General features: G+C 31.2%; 1 protein-coding gene and 1 long non-coding RNA gene across 4 annotated transcripts in view; one reads left to right on the top strand and one right to left on the bottom strand.

Annotated features, from left to right (window-relative positions):
* LOC126858993 (uncharacterized) overlaps positions 1–27,315 on the bottom strand; it is a 58,432-nt gene that overhangs the window by 22,445 nt on the left and 8,672 nt on the right. Inside the window, exon 2 of the long non-coding RNA XR_007688735.1 lies at positions 24,590–24,721. This is a non-coding gene — a long non-coding RNA (uncharacterized LOC126858993). The remainder of the gene's footprint in view (positions 1–24,589; positions 24,722–27,315) is intronic.
* LOC126858945 (guanylate cyclase 32E) lies at positions 5,437–27,166 on the top strand. 3 transcript variants are annotated; one of them, XM_050609690.1, is made up of 23 exons: positions 5,437–5,933; positions 15,502–15,713; positions 16,172–16,369; positions 17,467–17,589; positions 17,700–17,898; positions 18,465–18,542; positions 18,922–19,166; positions 19,881–20,026; positions 20,863–21,001; positions 21,381–21,477; positions 21,771–21,979; positions 22,270–22,455; positions 22,569–22,673; positions 22,806–22,877; positions 23,607–23,772; positions 24,013–24,220; positions 24,311–24,445; positions 24,600–24,712; positions 24,870–25,021; positions 25,165–25,263; positions 25,408–25,552; positions 25,721–25,819; positions 26,082–27,166. In XM_050609690.1, the coding sequence occupies exons 2-23, from the start codon at positions 15,519–15,521 to the stop codon at positions 26,855–26,857; spliced, it is 3,885 nt and encodes a 1,294-aa protein (XP_050465647.1). In that variant the 5' UTR covers positions 5,437–5,933; positions 15,502–15,518; the 3' UTR covers positions 26,858–27,166. The 3 variants fall into 3 exon arrangements, with proteins under 3 accessions (XP_050465647.1, XP_050465648.1, XP_050465649.1); XM_050609691.1 differs by having other exon boundaries at positions 5,437–5,928; XM_050609692.1 differs by lacking the exon at positions 18,465–18,542.

Consider the following 27,315-nt stretch of genomic DNA (forward strand, 5'->3'; position numbering starts at 1 on the left):
GCAGCATTTTATGTATAATTTTTTTTCATGTTTAATTAATGTTTCCTATAATTTTATATGGCCTAAGATGTTAAAATATAAACTATCACATTATTTATAAAACATATATTATTCATACCTATTAATTACAATTTTATTATTTTAGTGATTATATATGAAAACTCTTATTTTATATTAATTTTTATTATTTTAATTTTTTTTATCAAATATTTATGCATAGAAATTGGCGTCTAAAGTTTGCAATTATAGCCTTTATTTCTGCAAAGTATATTACAAGTATATTGTTTAAAAATATATTATATCGTTAGTAAAAAAAAAAATATTTGTTCCATATACGTTTATATAAAATATAAAAATAAGAATTAATAATAAATAATAATAAATAAACTTAATGTTGCAACAATTTTATATTAATTAATTGCATGAGTTATCACAAAAGTTTTATATTATTAAAAAATCAAGATATAATCTCAAATATATACGGCTGTGTCTTTTTCGATTGCTTAGAAAAATTTGAATTACCAATAGTCGGTAGTCATTAGTGTCATTAGTTATGTGTGAATGGAATAAAATATTTAATATTTTTTTAGCAGACAAATGTAAAATATTTTGTTACAGTTTAAAATTGATATATTTTTTGCAAGATTAATGTTTTGTATAAAAATAACAATCTAATATTTCATTACAAAAAGAATTGAGTTTAATTCGAATTATATTATTAATTAAACATATTCAAATAAATAAAAAGTTAATTAACAATATTATTATTATCTTCCTTAAACAGAACTATTTTATTTTAAATATAAAATTAAAAATATTTTAATAAAATTTTATTAAATGTTTAAAGGCAATAATTGCAATATATTTATACATGTCACGTGTCAAAATCTTTAAAATATTGTTAAAAAAGAATCATCCCAATGTAAATTAGTACGTCATTCGTTATAGTAACAGAATCTGTGTAAACATCAGCTTGGTGAGCAACAGATGTCATTCAATTAATTTTAATAAATTTTGAATATACCAATTTTGCATTTGATATTCAATAATATCGAAACTTTCTTTTTTTTAAATTTGCCTATGTATGTGACTATTAATATATTGTTATAAAAAACTTAATTATTATATTAAAGAATTATATAAAATTTAAATTTAGCTTTCAAAAAACTAATTCTATTTTCAAAATTAAATTTCAAAATGCTAAATCAAAAAATTTTTATGCAAATATCAATTAAACCATAACATAAATAATTTTATTTTTTGCTCGGCATCTATAAAGACATATAAAAAATTTCGCATAATTTATATACATATATGAAATGTCATAGAATATTCACATTTGATCGATATGATTATATATATATATATATATATATATATATATATATATATATATATATATATATATATATATATATATATATATAATCCTCATAATTATAAATTATTAAATAGCGCAGTGATTATATTATCAAATATATTGTACATGAATATGATTATGTATATATTAAGAAGAACAGTTTAGTACATTTAGAAATTTAAACAAACAGAACTATATCTATCTTGTAAGCATTTAGTTACAAAAAAAAAGAAACATTGCGTTCATTTAATAGAAATGCAATCAATTATGTTGTATAGTCAATATCATTATGATAAAATAATATACAAACCGCATCAAAAGCAGTCATAATTTATAATATTATTTTTCTTTAATTTCTTTTATTATTGCACAATGAAATCGATAAAATAAGTGTCCATTATATTTAAACTGAATCAAATTATTCTTTCGCATAATTTGACATTCTGCTTGGGAAATATTTTAGCTGAACGACAAAGTTAGAGAAAAAGTATTTAGTGGCAGAAGTCTTAATAACTGAAAGTAATCTAATACAAATTTGGATAAATTTATTAATTTTTGAGACATGATGAGAGCATACCTTGAAAATAAATGAGATTAGTAAGGAATGTTTAACATTTTGCGCGTCAAAACGTAATTACACCAAAGAATTTCAGATGCAAGTTAAAGATCGTAATTAAGCACACGCGCAAAGCTCGTGAGGCAACCGCAAAAAAAGACACGATTCCCTAAAAAATTAATACACGCCCCAGATATTAATATACATGGAACTCGTTCCCATGGTCATACATTTCCTGAAGATGGTCGCATTATCGTTGAATAACGATAATCAGCGTGTCAGCCGCACGCCATCAATTATTTACGGTTCTTTCTTTCTTTCTTTCCTTTCCTTTTGGTTTCTACATTTTCAAACTTTGGATGATATTCTCACCATAGTGCACAGCATAACGAGCGTTTAATGTGTCTTCTCACCTCGTAGTTTAATTCCCCGTCCATGTGGCTGACAAAAAGATTTAATTAACCGCAAAGAAAACTGGGTTGCGCGATAATGACCCTCGGAGATGAGAGATTTCGAACTGGGATAGAAGTAGATGTATAAGAAGAAGAGAAGAAACGATGCCACTTTGTAACATAGATATTTGTCTACTATTTGAGGACATTATTTCAAATTGAAAAATTATATTAAAATGACGAATCGATTATATTAATACCATGATAACATGGATGCAACTCGAGACCCATTTCCCATTTTTCAATTACTTTACCGATAAAATTCTCTCCTAATATTTACTTTGAATATTAAATTACGTATTCTGCTTGTACTAAAGGCATCTTTCAACACATAAGTATGTACATATAATTTCATGCGAAATGAGGGGAGATGGAAATAAATTCGTCTCAGGCAAGGAGATTTCATCTGAAGCACGTTCTCGGAATTTAACCCTAATAAAGGATAATCGCGATGTAATAGTGATTGGTATAAAAACTGTAATAATTTAGCGTATAAAAAGTAACATATTTTTGAGACTGCAAAGAAAAAAAATTTTACTGTATTTTTATTACGTTGATTTGTCTATAAAATCACTTTGTAATTTTTTCATTGTGCTACTCATTAAAAATATCATGATTTATTATCAGAAAAAACGGTTTCTTTTTTTTAATTTAAAATCGACTTTTAACAAACATGTCAGAATAAGCCAATAAATTTGCGAAGCTAAGAACAAATTAATTTTAAAATCTTTTTTAATAAAATAAATTAAATATTAACATTAAATTATTAAACTCTTTTGTTATTTTTCTTGATTATTTCATGTAAATTTATAATTTCAAATAAAAAATACATATATATATATATATATATATATATATATATATATATATATGTGTGTGTGTGTGTGTACAATTATAATATATGTATATACGTATATGCGCTAAGAAATTAGCTACCAAATTTAAAAAAATACTTGTTTAGAGACTATCTTTTTAAATTTTTGAAAACACTCAATAATGATTCCTTAGTCACTAGCATGAGCAAATGACAGATTAACTGTACTTATTCTTTGAGAAATGTCAATCTCAAGGAACCTCTGAAATAAATGTGGCCTTCCGATTTGTCTCCACATATCGTTCTACAAAGCAAGTCACGTGCGAGTGCCGCGCGTTCTTACGAACTTGCGTAACGCTTAATCGTTCGGCGTTACGAGAAAAAAGGGTTACGTGCTGCACGTCCGTCGCTTTACCGACGTGAAAAATACATCGCGGTCTCTGTTCGCAATTTTAGATTTATTTCAATCTTTCTTGGGCTGAACTATTACGTGACAAATAGTCGTCAGTCGAGCACGCTTGACAAAGGAGGGATATACTAATTCATTTTTCAGATTATCTGTCACTACTGATCCGAAGAGATATATACGCAATGCGTGCCATATACACGCACACAAACGATGCGCGTGCACGTGCGTATATATGCTTGTATGTATATATATATATATATATATATTTCAAATTTGAGTTTATTAAATATAAATCTAATTTTATTTGCATAATATGAATTTCGTTTTTTAATAAGTTTTTTTTATTCATTTCACTTTTGATTATTTCCAGATTATTAAGAGAGTTATGAGTATTATTTGTAATCCATAAAAAATTAAGATTTTTAATAATTATGTAGATTGTCAAATATAAACACAAATCAAACTAATTACATTTCAGTAATCACATTAAAATCATTCAGCAAGCACATTAAAAGTAAGATACATAAGTATCGAAATATCGCAATCCAATTTCTCTTTCTATTCATTTTAAAAGAGAAAAAATTTAAGACAATTTGCTTATTCAGCCATTTATATTCTATTTTCAACTCATCCAAGAAAAATAATTCACATAAATCATTGCATGCAGGAATTTTCTCGTCGATGAAAATACCGCTGACATTGGTCTTTGTTCGAGTGAATTTTTCGGTCCGCTTATTATATTTTACGCGATGTTTTATATGCGTTCGGAGTTTCCCATCGTCGTTCTTTCAATATGAAATATGAAGGGTGCCATTCGAGCCCGAGAGTGCGACAGTGTTAGGTTCATGTCAGCATGGGGTGGTTTTCTTAGCATTGCCTGCTACGGAGATGTTACATTACACTTTATTCCCGGACGATTCTTTCGTTCTCCGATTTTGCTCCCGTGTATATTCGTTCGTTTGTATTTCAGTAGCAAAAATGAGCTGACTTTTCCGAGAAGTTTCTTACATTATCACGGAATAGCATAGTTTTATTTGCTGGCAAGCTATCCGTACCGTATTTGTTTTAAAAATAGATTCACAGTTTAATAAATATTAAACAATATTTTCTTTATCTCTCTTATACAAAATAAATATTTAAAAATTATTTTATTATTTAAATATTTTATATATTTAAATATTATACAATATTTCTTTCATCTCTTTACACAAAATAAATATTTAAAAATTATTTTGCAAGAAGAAAAAAATATTACACAAAAATTATAGTAAATTGACATACATGCAGAGAAAAATGTAACAATAATTATGTAATATAATTTCTTAAATATAATCAAAATTTTCTATATTATATATTTTTTTATAAATAATACGTGCCATTTAATTATATATATTTTTGTATTTATATATCACAAATATATATATATATATATTTGTTTTTTTTTTCTTTTTTTATTGTTCCAATATCTCGTTTCAAAGTTACGTTCCAATATCGTGCCAGATACCTCCACGTCGAAACAATGCAGCTAAAAAGTAAGTTACCGCAGTTCACCAGGACTGGCTTATTCGCTATTTCATTCCGTTCACGAGCGAACGTACTTCTTTACCGCAAAAAGAGCGCCGTATGTTACGAAGCAATGTTCCCGCGGGGCTCCCTTCCTAGACCGCTTGTGTTCGGTGGATCACGCTCATGCGCCTTGGGAGCGATTTTGGAGCGTCGAAGGAACGTGAATGGAACGACGACGACGACGACGACGACAGCGACGACGATGACGATCGGGGCGACGACGACCGGGGCAACGACGACCGGGGGCGACGACATACGGGGCGATGGTGTGAGGGAAAGAGGACCGATCCGAGAGAGGACTCAGTCTGGCCGCGCGCGCCTCCGATCACTGTCGACTGTTGTTCTCACGTCGACGCGGTGTTCTCGGTAGCACGCTCGCGAATTTTCCAATTTTGCGATTTAATTATATGTCTCGCGGACCTCGCTCTGCAACTCTTTTCGAGGCTCATCCACCGCGTTAATTTTTTAAATCAGCCAACTTTTTACTCCCTTAACTTCGGGCCTTGAATTCGGGAGAAAAAAATAAACGACTTGAAACACGGCAAGGTGTTTGTAATTGTAAAAATAAGATACGGAAAAAAAATTTTGTCTCTGTACATCTCTCTGTTATGTTTCAACCACCTGCTCTCACCTGCCATCTTTAAAAGTACGAAGCAAATGAGACGGAAAACGTGTTGCGAACAGATGCGCGGGTAATCCCGAAGCAAGGACACCTCGTTGAAGGTTCCGTGTACTCGCGAATCTGATTGCAAATTACGGATACGACGAAAGGTGAGGTAAGTGAGAAACATTTATTAAATATTTAAATATTATTGTGTCTAATAATTAAACTAAAAAGCGCTACATAAATTTATTTTTTTATCACGATACCTTTCATCTCTACTTATGATAAGTGTAAAATTAATTTCGAATTTTTATATTTCCATGTTGAATTGTCTTTCTTAAGATCTTTAATCTTAAGAATGTATCTGAAAACATTTAACAATATTGCATGAATAAAATATAATATTAAAATATTATATTACAATTATTAATTAATCTTCACTTCTTTAATTAATCACTTCTACTGAAAAGCTTGAAATATACGATCTCTCTAGAATAGTTTAACGCAGTTTAAAAATATAAAAGCGGAAACTCTCGCGAGAGCCATCACATTGTGGCTCGATGGGAAATAGATAAAAACGTGACGCGCGCAAAGTATAATAATCGGTCCAGCGAACGATGCCAAGAAAGAGAGCAGAGATCATACGCGACACGCAAGAATAAATGTTGCAACGTATTCAAAATCTTCGGGAGTTGTAAATGACTTCTCTCGAACAAAAGTCTTACCACGTGCCAAAGAAAAGCCAAATCAATAAGTCAGGATGCTGAGCTCTCGCGTGTCGAGCAGATCATAATAGTAGACGGACGCATCTGCGTGTGGCAAAATAAGATGAAAGATCGAGAATTTATAAAACAGTTAAAATGTGTAAAGTTTACGCGTATTACTGTCAGCATGTATACGAAAAAATTTTTCTGTAATAAATATTATCTATAAATACTTTCTTTTCTAACTGAAATAAGTAAAGATTCTAATTAAAGAGATAATACTTTATCAAATAATACTTTTCAAATAATTGCAAAAACTTAGTCAATATGAAAACTGTTCCTAAGTTCCTTTTATTTTACTCTCATTCTAGATAAACTATTTTAAAATTCAAAAGAGAAAGGGAAAAAAAGCAAGAAAGAGAGAGATATCTATTCGCCAATATTAGATTCGTAAACGTCATAAGAGGGATCATATTCAAATTTGGATTTCATTTGCGCGAATGTTCCGAATCTATCGGCGAATTAATGTATTCCATGTCGAGAAGCGCGAGAGATGCCATGAATTCTCATGAAATGCACGTCTCGCCGCTGAAGATTACGGATCTACCGCCGGCGGGGAATCTAGATTGGGTGAAAACTGAGCTCGAACATTCAACCCGCCCGTTAAAGGAAGTTGGAGAAACACGAGAGCGTCGCGTAATATGGACTAATTACTGGAAAATTGCGATTACAACGCGGCGAAGTATTCTATGGCTCGACTAATGATTGTTGGGAAGAATGAACGAGCGTACGAGATAAGACTGTTTGATTTTCTAAATCTTAATTCCTTTAATAAAAATTCTTTTATTTTAAATTTTTTTATTATTATTTTATTATTATTTTTTTATTATTACATGTCTTTTGTTAACAATCTCTTGTAGATAAATCGTCTCCTTCCGTTTTTTTATAAATATCTATTATTACAGAATGATTATACATGTGAATTTCAATTTTATCTATGTATCAATTATTCTTCCTTTGTACAAATGGATATTAATTAATTATCGATATGTAATGTTCCATGTTCGTGAACAGCTAACAATAACATTACCATTTACAGATAATGACTATTATATACCGATCATGTATTGTAATTGTCGCGCTACCCTATATGCATAACTGTTACATGACATAAATAAGATACGCACTTCCGCGAACGTAACCAACTACGGCCATTGATGCGTTGGCGAGAAAAATTGTCTACATAATTTATTCTCCAAACTATCCAGCTTGGTTAACGAGGTTCGTGTTGACGCTGTCGCTCTTCAGTCAAAATGTAAATTGATAGGGGACTATTTAAAAAATCGATGACGTGTAGAAATTGCGGGCATTGCCTGGGGAACATACACGATGTTGACATAATGGCGTAGAGGCGTGCCTAAAATTCTCTACTATATGACTGTAATACTCTATTATGTGACATAGATTCGAGATTACCTTTCTTAGGCGAAAGCCAATAGTTATGATCGCGATGAATCACCTTCGCTACTCTCGAGGCTTGCTGATCATTCTTCTCCCACAACAATACAGTCGTACAATCCTCGCGGTCGATTTATTTCACTTTCTTTGAGATCGTTCATTTTACGCAATAAATAAATAAATAAATAAATTGTATAAATATCTTACTATTAAATTATAATTATTTTCATCTCATTATTTAATATTATTTAATATATACAATTTTCTCTATGTTATACCTTTCACTGACTTCTCGATATTTATGACGTAAAGAAGCGAAATTGTTGTCTTGCGTAAGCTATAATCGAACATCATCACACATCAATATTCTCGATAGTACTCGAAGTGATAGCTTCTCTAAAAAGAAACGCAACGGATATATACGGATTTTATCTCGATAAATCTTCTCTGTTGTATGAGATCCCGTAGAATATACTACGCTCGAGAGGTATTCAAGAGTAAAGAAGCGTCTCATGCCCTTCAATGAGATTTATCAGATATTTCCATTTAGTGCAACGCGGTAAGATCCGCAACGGTATCTGCAACGTAATAAGGTCACATACGTGCGCGTATATTTCTTTCTATTCCGCGCATTTTTCTGCGAAAGCCGTAAATTTTCATCACGCAAACGCATATATTATAAAAGCTTACATTGCATGCCGAGATATATGCACTTTAAATGTAAATCAATATTACATAATACATTATCTAACAGCATATAAATTATCTTTCTTTACATTTTTCCTTTTCGCGCATGATTCTTTTTTTCCACTAATTATATATAATTTGTATGGTTCATTAGCATGCGCGAAAAACGACAGATATGGGTTTTGTCCATCAATCCATGACAAAACAACGAAGTAGTAAAAATCATTTAATTATTATCTACAAAAATTAATCGAGTTATTCGATAAAAATTATAATAAATTTTATATTTGCTATCTTTTTCTCTATAAGATTTTTTTTTCAAGAGTTATTAAATATAATATATTTAGTAGAATATTTAACGTTCGTTCCACATGTAGAATGGATGATGTGTACATAGATATGTATGTGCGAGTTGCCTATAGCAAATTGTAATTTGCGCATTTGAATACCTGAGGAGCTTGATTTACGAAAGAAATTGTAATACAAACATACAACACGCTATATACTTTTAAAAACTTTTCAAAACTTTTACAAAACATATAAAAAGATACAACATAATATAAAGACCATAAACATAAATAAATAAATAAATAAATAAATATATATATATATATATATATATATATATATATTATTTATTATAATAAAAATTAAATATTATGTTAATTATTAAAATTTCTATAGCAGAGATTTTATTAGATATTCTTCAGATTTCATTAAAAATATTTTAGCTCTTAAACAAGCATCTATATCTTGACTTTTACACAATATTTCTATATATAATAAAATAATATATAAAACTGTTATGCAAGAATCAAATGGTAGAAGCGTGTTTAAGAGCCATAATATTTTTAATGAAATCTGAAAATATCTAATAAAATCTCTGTTATAAAAATTTTTAATAATTAACATAATATTTAATTTTTTATTATGATTAATTACGCTAAAATCGGATAATAAATGGAAAATGACGATATAAAAAATATTCATAATTATTAAATCTCATATTAAATGTACATCTTAAAAAATTGAAAACTTTAAATAAATTGTTACTTACGTAAATATACAATCTCGTGGAAACTATTCCGAAACTATTCCGACCTGCGTCGTAATGCATGTTGATTTAGGAACAGCAGGTCTATTTGCAATCTCATAGCGTGCTAATCGCAGGAGTTTTATTTAGGCCAAACGGAAATGCGCGATTTGAATATCGTATTTGTTATACGAAGCTGTTGTGAATTAATTTCTTTCGTATACTTCCTTCCTTCCATATATAATCTTTATAATTTGTTACAACTTATTTACTTTAAAATCGTAAACTACCATATTTATAACGATTTAAAACATATATATTAAATATATAAAAAGTCAATTGATATGCTAAGTAATATATAAGTATAAATTTTTTATAATAAATATTTAATTAATGCTATATATTAAATAAAAAAATAAATTATTCTTCAAAAGTTGACAGTGAATTAAAAAAGTAATGCAAAAATAGAGCAATTTACATTAATGCATGCCTATAACATTTATCTTTTGCTATTATCAAAATCACGTTTCTATCGCACAATAAGTTCTGATATCTTGCCAGAAAAGATCGTAAAAGCTCTTTCTCACACACTGGATATTCGGACGTTTAACTTCTCGTTTCTGCCCTAATGAGCGGTTCATTAGCTGCATCCAGCGCGGCTTTAAATCGTGTGCATAAGCACGTGCAGATCACGTGTGCATTCACGAAAATTAACTCTGCTTGATGCGCCGCCTTTCTCGAATTAACAAGATAAATATGGGATTGACAAATTCGTTCAGCGGCACAATAAATACGTTTTCGGTCTTTAATATTGTTGCGCTTACGACCTCAATCGCCATCGCCTTTCACGATTTCTTCTGCGTGATGAAAGAAAAAAGAAAATGAAAGAAACGAGATGATATATAGACATGATTTAGATGATATTTTTGTTACGGTAAAAATGTATGATCCATTCGAACATTCGATCATTCATCAAGCGATCATTCTTCAATCCAGTTGTATCAATTTGTGAGAATTTTACATAGTTATTTAAAAATAAATATAAATTGAATCAAGGATAATATCGATATAATTGATTGCACTTGACATGATTATTCTAGAGAAACATAAATATTTTTAATAATGAACAAAATAATGAAATATTATCAGTTAAAAAGATAAGTGTCATCGAATAATAATCTACGTATTTTGTACAAAAATCAAATTTATAAAAAATTTTTGATATTTTTAATTCATAAATAGAATATCAATCGTATATTTTATATTATTTATATATAATTGTATTTAATAATTATTGATTGCATTTAATTATTAACTGTATAAAAATTACAGAAAATGTGTAAATATTACAGAGTTAATAATTATTAGACATAGTTTATTTATTAATAAATCATTGCTGTAATAATTTATTTCTTCTAATTTACAAACAAAATTCAACTTTGCCATTCTAAATAAAGTTCGTATCACGCACATGCATTAATCTTTGAAAAGTTATTATTTTGAGGAAACATATTCCGTATTCGATAGTTTGTTACATGATAGTTTGTTGTTTCTCTCTGCTACGCAAGCAAAAGTTCGTAAATTTTCCAATTACAAACGGGAAAAGAGCGGCGATTGTAAATCACAAGCGACAAGCCCGAAACGAGCGATTCGCGTAAAACGCGATCAACTGCGCCCGCAGCCCGCTTCCCCTTTTTTTTTTCTCCCGAACGACGTAATGCACGTCACGTCGTATAAAAAAACGCTCGCAGAGAGACTGGATTAGTCAACCGTAATTAGCGTCACGAGTTGTTTTGCGCGCCGTCGGGCATGCTGTCAAAATGTCGGCCCGGGGGGAAAGCCCGAGCGCGATCGCTAACAACTCGTCGCGCGTTCACGTGCGTCTCTGGTTTCGCAATAAAATGTAAATCGGAGTTAAAAATCTCTCTCTCTCTCTCTCTCTCTCTCTTTGATCGCATATAGTCATCCTCCAGAAAAAATTCTCTATTCTGTCGGTTTAACTCTGCAGCGCACTCGTTATTCGATAGATACGCTGGCTTTTGTCAACGTGTATATATTTTAAATTACATAAAATATAAATGCAAAATACATTTTTATTTCTGTTACGTAAATTATGTAGATAAAATAATAGCACCCGCAAACCGTATGAATCAATTTTAGGCTACTTTGGAAGAGTTTCTTCTTAAACACAGAGTTTGCCTCATTTTCGTATACATATTTCATCTATACTTGTTATTGAATTTTTATTCGATCTCATATAATAATGTGTTGGTCGCCATATTTCAATGAGTCTAATACAGATATCAAGAATATATATCTCGTTAATCGTTCCGAGGAAAAGAATGGGAAGACACATATGTCGAATGCGAGTCGCCTACGTTTCACCACGATTATTTTATAAATTTAATATTAATCCGTACGAAGGCACGTATCCGATCTAAAAGGAGAATTAATATTGCACGAGGTATATTCAATAGACAGACTCTCTGCGTCCGTGAAAATGTCACGTTAATTGTTACAAAAAATTGAATATTGCGGCAGCTAATACATCCAATCGACATCGAATACGTACATTTGATTACTTCATCTACTGAGAGCCAATGGTTGTAATGTCTACCGACATGATACTATCCGATAATGCAAAATTTATTTAAATGAGCATTTGCGAGCCTACTTGCACGCTATTAATCATTAATTCAATTGATTTGTCTCTGAATAGTTATGCAAATAAAACAGTTTCATTTGAATCTCAATAAAAATCGATTTATCAAAAGCATGATTAATTGATCTTCTGCTTGAAAATATTCCATTAAATGAAAGTATTCATTAAAAGCATTACTTTTATGTATTCAAATAATATATTTTAATTTTCTCAATTTTGTAACATTTTATTTTTATAATATTCATTAATCTAAAACATAGATATATTAAAAGCTCATATTTTTTAAATGCAATACATTTTTACTTTGATCTAACAATAAATATATCGGTGATTAAGTTAATCAAGATGCATACTCTATTAAAGTAGACATTTTATTATATATTATGATCGATATATATATATGAGCTGTTCAAACAAGATTGCGATAAATGATTATTTAGCGTAAAAATGTTAGCCGATTTTAATCAGATAAAACTGCGTAATCGTCGTAAATAAACAGCAAACAAGAAAATCCTACCAATATATTGCTTTTAATCGGGTAATACAGGTAAACCTGAAAAAGTGGTACTGCGCTCCGTTAACCGCATTAATTCAGTGGCCGCGTCGCTCGTTAATTCGCCGATTGCATTGCAATTGGGTATACGAGCTGGCTGTGCTACGTTTTGACGGGACGAGAATTGACTGTCAAAACTCGGCAGGCTGTAAGATTAAACGGCGACGGATCCACAGTTTGTCACCCGAGAATGTAAGCAATCGAGGTCGCAAAATACACGTTTTAAAATTTCACCAAAGTCTATTGCGCGATTAAAATGCTTTCTTTTACGAAGGACATTGAATAAAAAAGTTTAAGTCCTATATATTACCTGATATATAATCTGGATTAAAAAAGAATAAATTCAAAAATTTGCAAGGTATATCTAATAAATAATAGTATTAAAATAAAAATAAATGATATAGAATAATTAAATTTTTTTTTCTTTATTATTACTTTGTTTATATAAAATATAAATAAAGATAAACAATTATTATTTTATATATTAATTGATACATGGTGTATATACATTAGCTTTTTTGATTGTACATTGAAAATTCTATTATCAATTTCTTATCGAATCTAATAAAACGGACGAAAGAGCGCAACAATTCCGGAGAATTCTTTCTCGCTAGAAAGAAATTTACAACTGACGGTGAACAAACGTACATCCGTGAAAGCGGCGCAGCAGGTAATTTAAGAACGAACGGTCAGCTCGTCGTCGGGGTTAATTGGTTCACTGCCTTTGGACAAATGCGTAGCCGCAATACCGTGCAATACCCATATAAGCGCAGCATATATATGGCATGCACTCTCCTCACGAATTATCTTGCACCTCGCGTGACGTTTGTTCCGCGTCTCGCTACATGCGTTCTCCTTTACAGCTTCCCCTTACGGCATGCAACACTGAGGAAAGGGCGAAATCGGCGCCGTGCAATTTTCATCAAAGCCGCATACACGCTCGCCGAATTCGCGATCGGCATTCCCACGATCGCATCATCGTAGAGAATCATTATCCACCTACGTTGCGGATCCGATCGAGCCAAAGAGTTATCGATCAGCTAGTACGATTTAATACGCGTTCGCTTTTTTCATGCAAATGAGTTTGCGAATGTCTCGGTAGCTGTGTGACCTTCACGTCATTACGCAACACTTCGCGGACCACTTAAGCGTGGTTTCAACGACCCCGTGGTTTGGATGTATTATTAAAATAGATCGCTATTAATAATGAGTCCGACAGCACTGACACGTACCAACTTCCAAAAGCTGATTTTGTGATAGATATCGTGTAATATCCCGTCGACCGTCCTTCTGAAGTAGGTATATGCTCGTATGTTGTGTTTTGATGCTCGCACTTACGTGTATCATAATAAATACATTTACACGTCATGCTGTCACCGAGCGTGAGATATATTTTTTTATGTAGACATTTATGAGACTGCGTGATCAGCAATAAACTTCGTATTTTATTCTTTTTCCTGTTGAAAGCGACCATGCGTCAAACATGATAATCAAGAAAATGACTACGTTTATTTATAACTCAAAAGTACATGTTTATAAAAGTATATGTATCTTTATTAAAATTATTAGCTTTAATTCTTTCCGATCATATCGAGATAAGATAATATTTTAATAACAACTTTTTATATGCACATTTTAAAAATAATGTTTTAAAACACATATTATAAAATATATAAAAGAAAAATATATAATTATATATTTATTTATTTAAAAATTATTTTATGTATTTTTCAACAAGATTGATCTCTCACACACACACACACACGTAATGTCACTCTGTATTTGTGGAGAAAAGTTCCAAGTATCTCAAGTAGACGGAGAAAATGTTGAGGAACAGGAAGTTAGATACACCATGGGAGATTGATGGGGTTTATTGCGACCCCGTGGAGCTTACTGGTTTCATCCATTACCCACATTACAAGCACCCACCTGCATCTACCATCATGCTCTTACTGATAAACCTAGAGTAGAAAGACAAACGCACGTCTACCGCTAAAGCTGATTTTACCTTCAATATTACAAGCAATCCAGTGTAAATTAATTATTGGATCAAAGGCGACTATAAACTTAATTGTGAAAATTACGTTATCGTAGGCTATGATATTATATTAGTGCATGCTCGTCAGGAAAGATGCGCGTTACATTATTAATATGTATTATTAATATGTATATGCAATAATAGTGTAATATTAATTTTTATAGTAAATGTCTATGCAAGATAAAAATAAAAATAATTCCATCAATGAATTAAAATTGAAATCTCTCTCTCTCTCTCTTCTTTTTCTCTCTTTCTTTTTCTTTAATATATTATTGTTTTCTTTATTTTCATATTTTACTTTTAAATATATAACTAAGATGCTCACAAAAAAGTGTCAATAATAAGCAAATTTTAATTAAAATGCAATCTCTTATTACATGATATATGATCCATTAATGGAAATCGTAATTAACTATCTCAATGTTTATCTTGATACATAAAATGCACATGATTTAGAATTTTCAAATAAAGTTTTTGCAACAAAAAAGAAAAAAAAAAAACTTTTTTAATATATATACATATAAGAATATCCTTGAACATAAATATTTCAACAGCTTCACTTAAATCAAAACTTATACAATATATTGGCAATACTTTCTGCGAAGGCTTCGCACAGCTGGGCATGCTACTGGCAAATGTGGAAAGGACGTGTCTGCTATTGACGGCGATCCACGTTTTGCTCAATGAGAAGAGTGTCGTCGACGCGGAGACTTTCCTATTAGGATATATTACGGGGTCAAAACGACGTCTAGAGGACTTGGAATATCAGCGACCAGGCTTTCGCATATCAGGAGCACTCACTCTCGCCGTACAAGAGGCGAGTAATCGTATCCTTGCTGCCCCCCCTTCTCCCTCTTTCCGCCTCCTTGTAACACTATTGTCGATCATGATTAACAGCGCGCAAGCAGATAATTAAATTTAACAATTCCAATCAAGCGGAAGCATTATCCGATAAACATCGATTATTTGTTTAACATTGATTAAGCGAAACTAGAGCAATTTGTGGTTGCACGGAAGAATTACATATGCATACTTTATTGTTCTTAAAAATTGTACAATTTTTATGACGTGATTAGAACACAATTTAAAAATTTATTTTACATAAACATACGAGAGAAAATTTTGTGAAATTATATGTATAGGTTTTACACGAGATATATCATGATAAACATTGCTATTAAGATTTCATAAAAAGATTCGATAAATTCATTATTTTTTAATAATCTTTGATCTCTTTATCTGAAATATTCTTTTTAAATAGTACTTGGAACACAGGTAAACGCTGGCGAGCTTGGCAGACGAGGGCACAAGTTGGAATTTCTCGTTGCCGAAACTTATGGTGAGGAAGAAACTAGCATTTTTACTGTGGCAAATTTATGGAGGAAAAACGTTAGTGCTTACATCGGTCCACAAGAAACTTGCATTCACGAAGGCAGAATGGCTGCTGCCTTTAACATTCCAATGATATCCTATGTAAATAATTTTTTCCCTATATAAATTATTTTCTCTATAATAATCATTTTATTTTTTCTACTCATTTCATTTATTTATGATATATCAACGTGCTTCAAATCCAGTTTCCTCTTTGCACATAATAAAATTTCTTTTTCGTCTCGCGTACCGTATTGCATAACATTATAACCTGATTGCAAAAATTCCATACAGAGAGAGAAGCTAGTTTATAGCTAGCAATTTTCGCACTCTAGTTTCTTTTCGCAGTTTTTATTTATATGCAATGAAAGAAAACTTTCAGCAAAATAAGAAACTTAATAAAATATTAATAAAGAAAATAGAATTATTCTATTAATAGTTAAGTTATGGAAACATATTTAAAAAAAAAATAATAATAATGGATCAAAAATAATGAATTTAATAATATTTGTTTTTATATATAGCTGATTTTATATTAGCATTTTTTTATGATATAAATATTTTTAAGAAATCTTATTTATATAATCTCTCTTACATATCTCTAAATATTTATTAAAATCCAATAGTCACAATTGAGTAATATAAGTTAATTTTTATTAATTAATATAATATAATATAAAAATATTTTATATTTTCTTACAGAGAGAAAAAAACATCTATCATAATTTTTCCGGAGCTAGTAATTCTTGCGTAACATAGCAATTTTTGTCACTTAGAAACTATTTTCCATAGTTGCGGAAAATATAAAAAATTTTCAAGAATAAATTATACTTTATAAAAAAAAAAGTTAATCGAAATATATGAATATCAGTATCTACTCAAATGTCGAAAAAAGCAGCACATAATAATACAAATGGTCGCGAATTTCTCGCAATCATTTTTCGCTCATTCCGACGTGATTTGCATGATAATCCAATGTTCAACTTATTTCCGAGAACAGCAAACTATTATATATAATAAATTATCAATTTAATTATTATATAATTATTATATTATTTATCGAATAAATTATACAAAATAAATTATTCTCGGATATAAATACATGATACGGAATTTACTATTAAAATAGCATACGCACATATAAATAAAACTAAAAAAAAAGATAAAGTTTAATTAATAATTATTTTTATATTTTTTAGTTTTGCACACATCATGAAACATCGAATAAAAAAGAATTTCCCACATTCGTAAGAACACGACCACCCGATACGCAAATTTCAAAATCCGTTGTCTCGGTCTTGCTGGCATTTAACTGGACAAAAGTGAGTATAATGATTTTTCTTTTACTTTTTTGTTTATTTCTTTATAATAAAAATAAGTTCTTTTTAAAATATATATTTTAAAATATGATTTTAATATTTTTTATATTTAGGTAACGTTCATGTACATGAATTCAACAATATTTGAATTCAACAAAATGTCCACAATAGCGACGACAATTCTAACATCTTTCGAAGCGGCCGGAATTAGCGTGACATATCTTCGATCTTGGAGCGAACCTTATTATGTAGATACGCACATGCCAAATCCTTTTCACAAACACGTCAGAGAGACATTTCGAAAAACGCGAAGTGAGTAATGAAAGCATTTAATTTTAAATAATAATCATTCGCTTACGCGTTACTATATTTGTCAAAAAGAAATTGTAGTTTCACAATTTGTAATGTAATTTTCATCATCGACAATTTGTTTCGAAGTATGTAGGTCAGTTTCTATAACGTTAATCCTTTCCCGCAGGCTTTCACTTCTAGTTCAAAGGTTCAGTTCATCGTCCGATGACGCGTATCTTTTTTTTCAATTGACTTGCATGTTCGAATCAAAATAAACTACCCGCATATTGAGTCTTTAATTTGTACCGCGACAAGATACGGAATGAAACTTGCAGTTAAGAAATAACTACCCGCATACTGCGGAAGCAAGCTATGCTAACTCGTGAATAGATACAACTTGTTACTCGTTTCATTAGTCACACATCTATTTGGATGTATTAAGAGACCGAGTTCTAAAAATAAACATATACGTGACTGGTTTTAGCAATCCCGATTCGATAGAGCGGACGCGATAGACTGTAGACCGGAAAGAAGTTCCGATGATGCGATTTCCTTAATATAAATAACATTACAAAATGGCATTACAGTTTACGTGATACTTGGGGAGTATTTTGAGCATATGGGGCTGTTGATGGCTCTGGACGAAATGAATCTTTTGACAAAAGGTATAAATATTTACTATGAAATAAACCCCCCCTCCCCTCCCCTCCCCCCGCATATGTATATTATATCGAAGAGTAACTGATTCATTAATCATTTTCAGCAATTTTAATGTCAACTTTCACATATCACGCATATGATTGTATCATAAATCGAATGTTTCAAAATAGACAAATTAAAAAAGAAAAAGTAAAATAACTGAAAAAAAAAGATATTGCATTATTTAATAAATTATACTTTTATCATTGCCATAAAATCGTTAATAATGTAAGATGCAGCAAAAAAATATAAGCTTTTAAACGCTTCATATAGTTTTATAGAGTTTCTTGTGTTCTTTTTATCGTCTATTGTAAAGGGTAATATATATAGTGCATTTTATGATAGGCGAATATTGGGTCGTCGGCGTCGACATCGAGCAATATGATGAGAAACGGCCGGACAAGTATCTTCGCGGATTATGGCAGAAGAAGATGGACCTCTCAATCGTGAATGCATATCGCAATTACTTCAGCATCGTCGCGTCTGCTCCGATTAACTTTATGAATTTTACTCGGCTGGTTAACGAGTACAGGCAGAAACCGCCGTTCAATTTTACAAATCCGTTGGCAAAAGTCGGAGGAATAGTTCAGGTGACTATTAGAGACAATGATTAGATTATAAGAAAATATGTTCAAAAATTCGTCCCTCGCGTAAAGATTTAAAGAGGCAATCTTATAGAACTCGATTTTCTCTTTATCTCTTTCTATTTTTCTTAAACTTTAAAATCTTCTGCATTATTTTTTTCAATAGTACTTACAATTAAAGAAATCAAATTGAAGTTGTTGACTTATTATTAATTTGTGTATACAATATTGAAATAGCAAAATTATGACTTATAAGATTATTTGAATATCCAAATATATTTAATACTATTTCTCATGTGATAGCAAAACATTTATTATGTTTTTATTGTTGTAAAAATTTTTTCCATACATAATTCTTTTACAAGCAATTTATTAATGAAAAGAGAAGCTGTTTATATATCCGAAAGTTTAACACGCATTAAAACATTGTACGCAAATCATGAGTTATAGTGCAGTCAAATTAAAGCGCGCACTCTTTGTATAATAATATATATCGTATATTATCCATTGGGGATTACATTATAAATAACAACCTTCTTTACATGCGGCAAATTATCCGCGAGCATCTTAAAAATTATCACACTCGTTCGCTCTGTTATTATCGACGACTCGTCAATCTATGTAATCCGGGAGCGATATCTCTCGAACGAATCGCATGAACGTACAGCCGCATTCATCCCCAATTTCCAAGCATAATCGTTACCTCGTGTTATAAGGCAGATCGTGCCGGAGACAGCGTACCTGTACGACGCGGTGCACCTTTACGAGAGATCGCTGCTGCGTGCGCTCGACGAGAACCGGGACCCTCGGGACGGCCGGGAGATGGTGTCGGCTCTACACGGTGTTCATTATCGAAGCGCAATGGGGTACGTATGTGAGGAAATATGAGATAAAGGCGCGAGCGTGATCGTTGCGTCGTAACGTTTTACGACATGCAAATCGGACGCCTTACGTGGAGAACGTCACCCGGTAATTTCTCTCACCCGAGACGCCAAGCCGAAGGAAAGTCGCGCTTGTACGCGTGCGGTGTATTTTCGGCGAAGTAATTACCGTTTGCATACCGTAACGAGGTCGTCGAAGTCGGAAGCTAAACGATTTATCATCCGAGATCGCCGCGCTAAGATTTGTGGCTCGGTGATTAAGGCAGAGTTATTATGCGTCCTCTCGACGGGTGAGAACGCCTGTCAGGGAAAAGAGATTCGTCTGATGATTAAAAACGAATGTTTCGCGGCTTTATGAAGACGAAACGAAAGTGTTCATCTGACGTTTCAATCCTTTCGCTAGAGTATCCATCTGACATCAAGTATTTCGTATAAAATTCTAGTTTTAATAAAATACTAGAATTTCTGTCACAATGTAAAATAGTATCATATTTTATTGAAAAGAATAATATTTATATAGCTTTTTTTCGAATTAAAATTACACTCGACAGAAAAATGCCGATCAGAAAGCATTATGTTAAACAATTTATATATATAATCTTATTATATTGATATATTTTTTAATTTAATCACTTTTTAATTTTTTATAATTGATATAATAGCGCAATATTTCTTCATTTGCAATAAAATATTGTGAATACGCGTATTAGAATCGTCTTGTAATTCAGCCATTCTATCCATCTTCTATTTAATGGACCAAACTGACATGAGCCTAAGTGAGCGTAACGGAATTCGCACATTATACGCATAATCAATTCTAGCTATATGGTGTATATGGATGAGAATGGAGATGCTGAGGGAAATTACACGCTAATTGCATTGGATAATCAATCTACAAGAGGTTATGGACTTTATCCAATAGGCTATTTCGTTGGAAAAGAACAAGGCACAAATTTACCAGTAAGGAAATTATTTTTCTTGTCAAAACATTATTTTTATCTTCAAAACAAAAAAATATTACTAAGAAAATAGTTATAATATTATGTATCGATATGACAAATGCTACAAATTTAATATATAAAGTATTATACTGTTACAATCTCTTTAAAAAAAAAAAAAAAAAATACCTTTCTTTAATACTAATTATTTAAAACAACTAACTGTCACTTTACGACTTGAAAGTAGAAAGAAGAATAATGCATGCATAGAACATTCAATTCTTTATCTTTCTTATAAATTGTAGAACTAATTTATACACTGGTAACTAATTACAGCTACTGTTAATAAAAGTTAATAAAAATATAATAAATAACATAATAAAAATAACTATTATCTTTAGACACTTCACTTAAAAAAAGAAATATCATGGCTTTTTGGAGATGAGGGACCACCAGTTGCAGAACCTTATTGCGGATACCACGGTGAAAAATGTAATTGTAGGTAAAATATATATAAATTTTTATATTTAACTGATTACATGCAAATAATTTTCCCCTATTTAATTATTTATAAGGACACAACTTTGTCTTCTTTTGTCACGAAAATTAACATACATATATTAATATGTTTAATTTTTTTTTATAAAAATATCTGTGAGAGTTTATAATACACATATTTTGAAAACACATATTTTGGAATGAAAAATATAATATTTGAATTTTATATTTCCTCTAAAATATGTATCTATATAAAAATTCTTCGTAATAATATTGATTGAATGCTATCGCAGCTTACACCGGTGAAATCGTGGGAGGTATAGCCGGTGCATTGCTGCTCATTATCGCAGCGGTCGTTCTGGTTCTTTATAGAAATTGGAAATATGAGCAAGCATTAGACAGTTTGCTTTGGAAAGTGAACTATAAAGACATCCAGATCAAGGAGCAAAAAGACGAAACGGTTGCAGCCAAGGAAGAGATATCTGCCAAATGCAATTCCAAGGTAATTGTCTGCTTTAATGTTGCTGTCCCTCTAATACTGTTATTCTCGAGGAAATTTTTGTTTTATTTTTTCATGCGATTGATTGCATTGTAATCGAAATCACTTACATTCGTGATACATTTATTTCACTCACAAGTATTTCGAGTATTTGAGTTTTTCAACGTTTAAATTATTGCAGAGTTTTCATAAATCTGCAGAATATATCTTTGTTACGAGAAATATTCAAAATCACAATTACATAAATAACTATAAATATATATTAAGATTATATTAATATTTTTTTCTCAAAGCCACCAACAACGCAACCTATAGTACGAACTAGCCAAGTATCGCTAAGTTCAAATCCCGATGCAGACTTCCGATATTCCATGATTTATACACAAATTGGAGTATATAAAGGACGTATTTTTGCTGTTAAGAAAGTCAGGAAGAAATCGATTGAGATTACGCGAGAAATGAAAAAAGAATTGAAAATGGTAAAATTAACTGATCCATAATTTTAATTTAATTTGTAATTACGGCACGATGATTGTTATTAAGTAATTATAATAAAATAATTATATTCGTTATTAAAGCGATAAATTTTCAGATGCGCGATTTACGACATGATAATCTCAATGCATTCATCGGTGCATGCACCGATCCACCTAATATATGCATCATCGTCGAATATTGCGCAAGGGGCAGCCTCAAGGTCGGTAATTTTCACAATTAACATAATTATCATTATGCTTATCGATTAAATTCCCGAATATTATCGCATTATGTTAATTTTTATAATATCAAATTTCCAACGAAATGCTCGGCAATGAAATGCTTTTTGCAGGATATCCTGGAGAACGAAAATATTAAACTCGATAACATGTTTGTGGCTTCATTGGTTGGTGACATTATTAGAGTAAGTTTTTCTTTCATCAATTTTGTTTCTGCACACTCTATTTTTAAATTTTGTCCGATATGTTTTCTTTTGTTAAAAAAGTCATACAAAATTTTCACGCAATATCAGATTGCTAACATGTTCGCATATGAGAAAGGCAATTTCCAAACTTGTCTACAATGTATCAGTTTGCAAACTTTTGCACATAATAAGAGCATGTTGTACGAAACTTTGATAGCTGTGCAATAATCAATACATTTAGAAATTCCTCCTTTCTTCAATTTAATTTTGATGTTAAACTTTAATTACGATTTTTGGTGCTTTTATCATTTTTTCTACGAAGACTTTTCTAAAAAGATATTCTGCAATCAAATATAAGAATATATAAACAAATATGAAAATAATAAAATTTTCTCGGATGTTATATAACTAATCCAAATAATTTATTTCACATTTCTTATTATTTTTTTTCTTTTTTTTTTTTAAGAGATCTCTTTTTGTTAATTGGATTATTTATTACAAACTCTACATCATAGAAAATTTAGAAATATACGTGCAATATATATTAATTACAAGATAATTTTTATTTTTATTATTCAATAGTTTGTAACATTCCTATATAATATAATATAAATAAAATACTGTCTTTTTGCGTCAATTTTATATTCAATTTCAATTTTTTTTTTATGTTTAAACACGCGCATCAAGGTGCCACCATTTCCAGGATTTAAATTGGATGCTATCTTTTAGGGCATGATCTATCTTCACGAGTCGGTCATAAAATATCATGGTTCTTTAAGCACATCTAACTGTTTGGTGGATTCGCGATGGGTCGTAAAGCTGGCGGATTTCGGTCTCCACGAATTTAAGCGAGATGCGGAATGCGATCCTTCCGACGTCATAAAAAAATATCACGGTAAGAGTGAGAATGAAATAGAGAAAAAAACAGAGAGAAAGAGAAAGACAGAGAGAGAGAAATTTTTATACTATATATTACATACTATTATTTTTGAATTTTCAAAGTTTTCATTTTCAGTATTTGCCAGATATTTTTTATGCAATTTATCCATCGATGTTCGTTGTTAGATTTGTTGATCGAGGATATATAGTTCTATATTATAAAATTAATTAATATTTTGTTATGCTCTTTTCATAGGATTGTTATATAAAGCACCTGAACTATTACGCTCTACTCGCTATCTCGAAAAACCAACTATTCGGGACTTTCAAAGAGGTGACGTCTATTCATTTGGTATTATTTTATATGAAATACAAGGCAGACATGGACCCTTTGGCATTACGGAATTATCAGCAGCCGAAATTTTGAAGAAAATAATTGCCAGAGACTCGGGAACGCCATTCAGGTAAATTATTAAATTGTCGGAAAATATATGTTTTTAATTGACAATTTTTTGAGCAAGCTTTTGAAATAATGCGCATGAAAAAAATACCAGACCACCATTGGATCAACTGGAGAACACGTTCGATTTTGTACGTGACTGTTTGCTGGAATGTTGGGCGGAGAATCCAGAGTTGCGCCCGGATTTTAAGATGATAAGGAACAAATTAAGACCATTGAGAAAGGGCATGTCAGTCTTTTTTCATAATATTATATATTATCCATTATGAAATAATATTTCATAATGGATAATTTGCAGAATAGAATATTCTTATAGTTTGCATTAAATTTTGATTGCGATTTGATCAATCAAATTATAATAAACATGACTCACATTTTTGCAGGAAAGCGAATATCTTTGACAATATGATGGCGATGATGGAAAAATATGCGAATAATCTTGAAGCCCTGGTTGATGAACGCACTGATCAATTGACCGAAGAGAAAAAGAAAACAGGTCAGTCATCTAAAAAAAAAAAAAAATTAACAAAATTCAATTCCATTATTATAAAATATTATATATAATATACATATTGTTTTTTTTTTCTCATAGATAAAAATAGATAAGTGAATTACAAACATAATTATAATAATTATTATATTTTTTTTTTCAGATGCACTGTTATACGAAATGCTCCCACGTTCTGTAGCCGAACAGTTAAAAAAAGGACATAAAGTGGAAGCTGAAAGTTTCGATTGCGTTACAATATATTTTAGTGACATAGTCGGTTTCACGTCCATGTCTGCGGAAAGCACGCCGTTACAAGTGAGAACTTTATGTTAATAATAAACATATTATCAGTACAATATAAATTTAATTTATAGTATTTTTTCTTATATGCTGAAAAGAAAAAAGGCGATTTTGTATTCGCACGTAAATAATTGTGCAATCTTTCTTTTGTGAAAAAGGTGGTCAACTTTTTGAACGATCTCTACACAACATTCGATTCAACGATAGAAAATTATGATGTTTACAAAGTCGAAACAATCGGAGACGCTTACATGGTGGTAAATATATATTACGAAATTAAAAATATTTACAAAATTAATTAGAACTCCGTACTGCAATTACGTAAAAATAAATCGTAAATAAATATTTGTCAAATAATTCCACATATATGTTACATTTATGCGTTTTATCTTCTCATATAGGTAAGTGGCCTGCCGATAAGAAACGGAATTGAACATGCTTCTGAAATAGCAAGCATGTCATTATGTCTTTTAGATGCCATTAAACAGTTCACCATTCGGCACAGGCCACTTGACAAGCTACAGTTACGGATAGGGATACATTCCGGTAAAAGATATTCCATAAAAGATATCTGAGTAAAAATAATAGTGAAATAATTCTAATTATATTAATACTTCTAATTGTATTACGATCTAATGATAATTAACAAAAACATGAACGTTTCTGATGTTTCACACAGTGATATTAATAATATAATGATCATTATTTTTGCAGGTCCAGTATGCGCTGGTGTTGTTGGATCGAAAATGCCACGATATTGTCTATTCGGCGATACAGTGAATACAGCGTCGCGCATGGAGTCTACAGGGTTACGTGAGTATCATTGAAAATAATTTTTAGTTACATTTTTATAACATTAAGAGAACATATCTGTTTAAACTCTCGAAAAATGAGTACATTTTCTAGATTTTTTTGCGCAAGATTTTCTTTTTTTTTGTTTTTATCAAACTGTTGCGCTGCAAAAAAAATCTAGGAAATGTTGTCATTGTTTACACGAATATGCCGCTTTAATACCTGTAATTTGCATGACGCAAATTTTCTCGATATAAATCATATATCTTTTCACAATTCGTAGCCCTCAAAATTCACTGCAGCAGCGAGACGAAGCAACTACTGGACGAGCTAGAAGGATTTACTCTTGTCGAGCGCGGTGTGATTTCTATAAAAGGCAAGGGCGAGCGTCTTACGTACTGGCTAATCGGAGAGGATCTCATTTTACGCAATAAGCGTAGCAAAAAAAGAGCGAGCAAACGAAACGGCGATAGCAAGAAGACTAGCGCGCCCGATCCCTTGATTCCTCGAAGTTCCTTGAAGAACAAGTCTCTCGTCAGATCCACTTTTACAAGATGCTCCAGCGAGTCGCCGAAACGTTTGCGATTCGCCAGCTCGGATCAACTCGATCATAAGAGCTCCAGGGTGAATAGCCAACTGGAATCGATAGTCGATAACAGTCCATGCAAGACAAAAGTCTCGTGCGCGTTACGATCGTCCTGCATGGAAAGCTGGAGATCCTCCAGCAACTCCTGCCCCTGCGTGGAAAAGCTCTGCGATCAAGAAGCTCAGCCAGAACTGGTGGAACACGAACTGCCGTCAGATATTAAGAACGTCCCGCTGCTCCGAACCAATCTAATCTTCGGCAATGAGACGTGTCTTCTGCGATCTGGAGCCAAGAGCTTTCGCTTCGGCACACCCGGAATACTTCAGATCACTTGTAGATCCGCGCCCAGCAGCCCACGGCATAGCACGACGGTGTTAAACGCCCAGAAAAGAGCGGCGCAGTCGAACGAGGAAATCGATGGATGGGACGCAATAACGCCGCTAATTTACTATCCAGATAGTCGTTTAGATTGAAAAAATCAAATCTGTGATCGACGCGAATAAAATCGAATCGTATTAACAGAGAGAGAGAAAGAGAGATAGAGAATCCAATGTTTAGAAAGATTAATTGGCGTATAGACAAATATCTGTAGGGATAACTTGACAATCGAGAATCTACTTCAAATGCCATCTTGATAGATTTATTTGTTTTGATCAATTGCCAATAATGACTTTGTGCCAGTTAGTATCTTCTAACGAAATTTCTTGTTTACATCGTATACAGGACGTGTCAATCAAAGAAAATTGTGCATACAAACAAGATAATTTATGCATATATGTGTATTAATGTACTCTATATATATATATATATATATATATATATATATATATATATATATATATATAAAGCAGAAACAACAATACATCAACATATAATAATAGTATATTTCTTATGCTAGCATAAACAATCGTAAAAGGCTCGTGCTTCTTAA

This window comes from Cataglyphis hispanica, chromosome 2 (genome assembly GCF_021464435.1).
Source record: "Cataglyphis hispanica isolate Lineage 1 chromosome 2, ULB_Chis1_1.0, whole genome shotgun sequence".
Lineage (NCBI taxonomy): Eukaryota > Metazoa > Arthropoda > Insecta > Hymenoptera > Formicidae > Cataglyphis > Cataglyphis hispanica.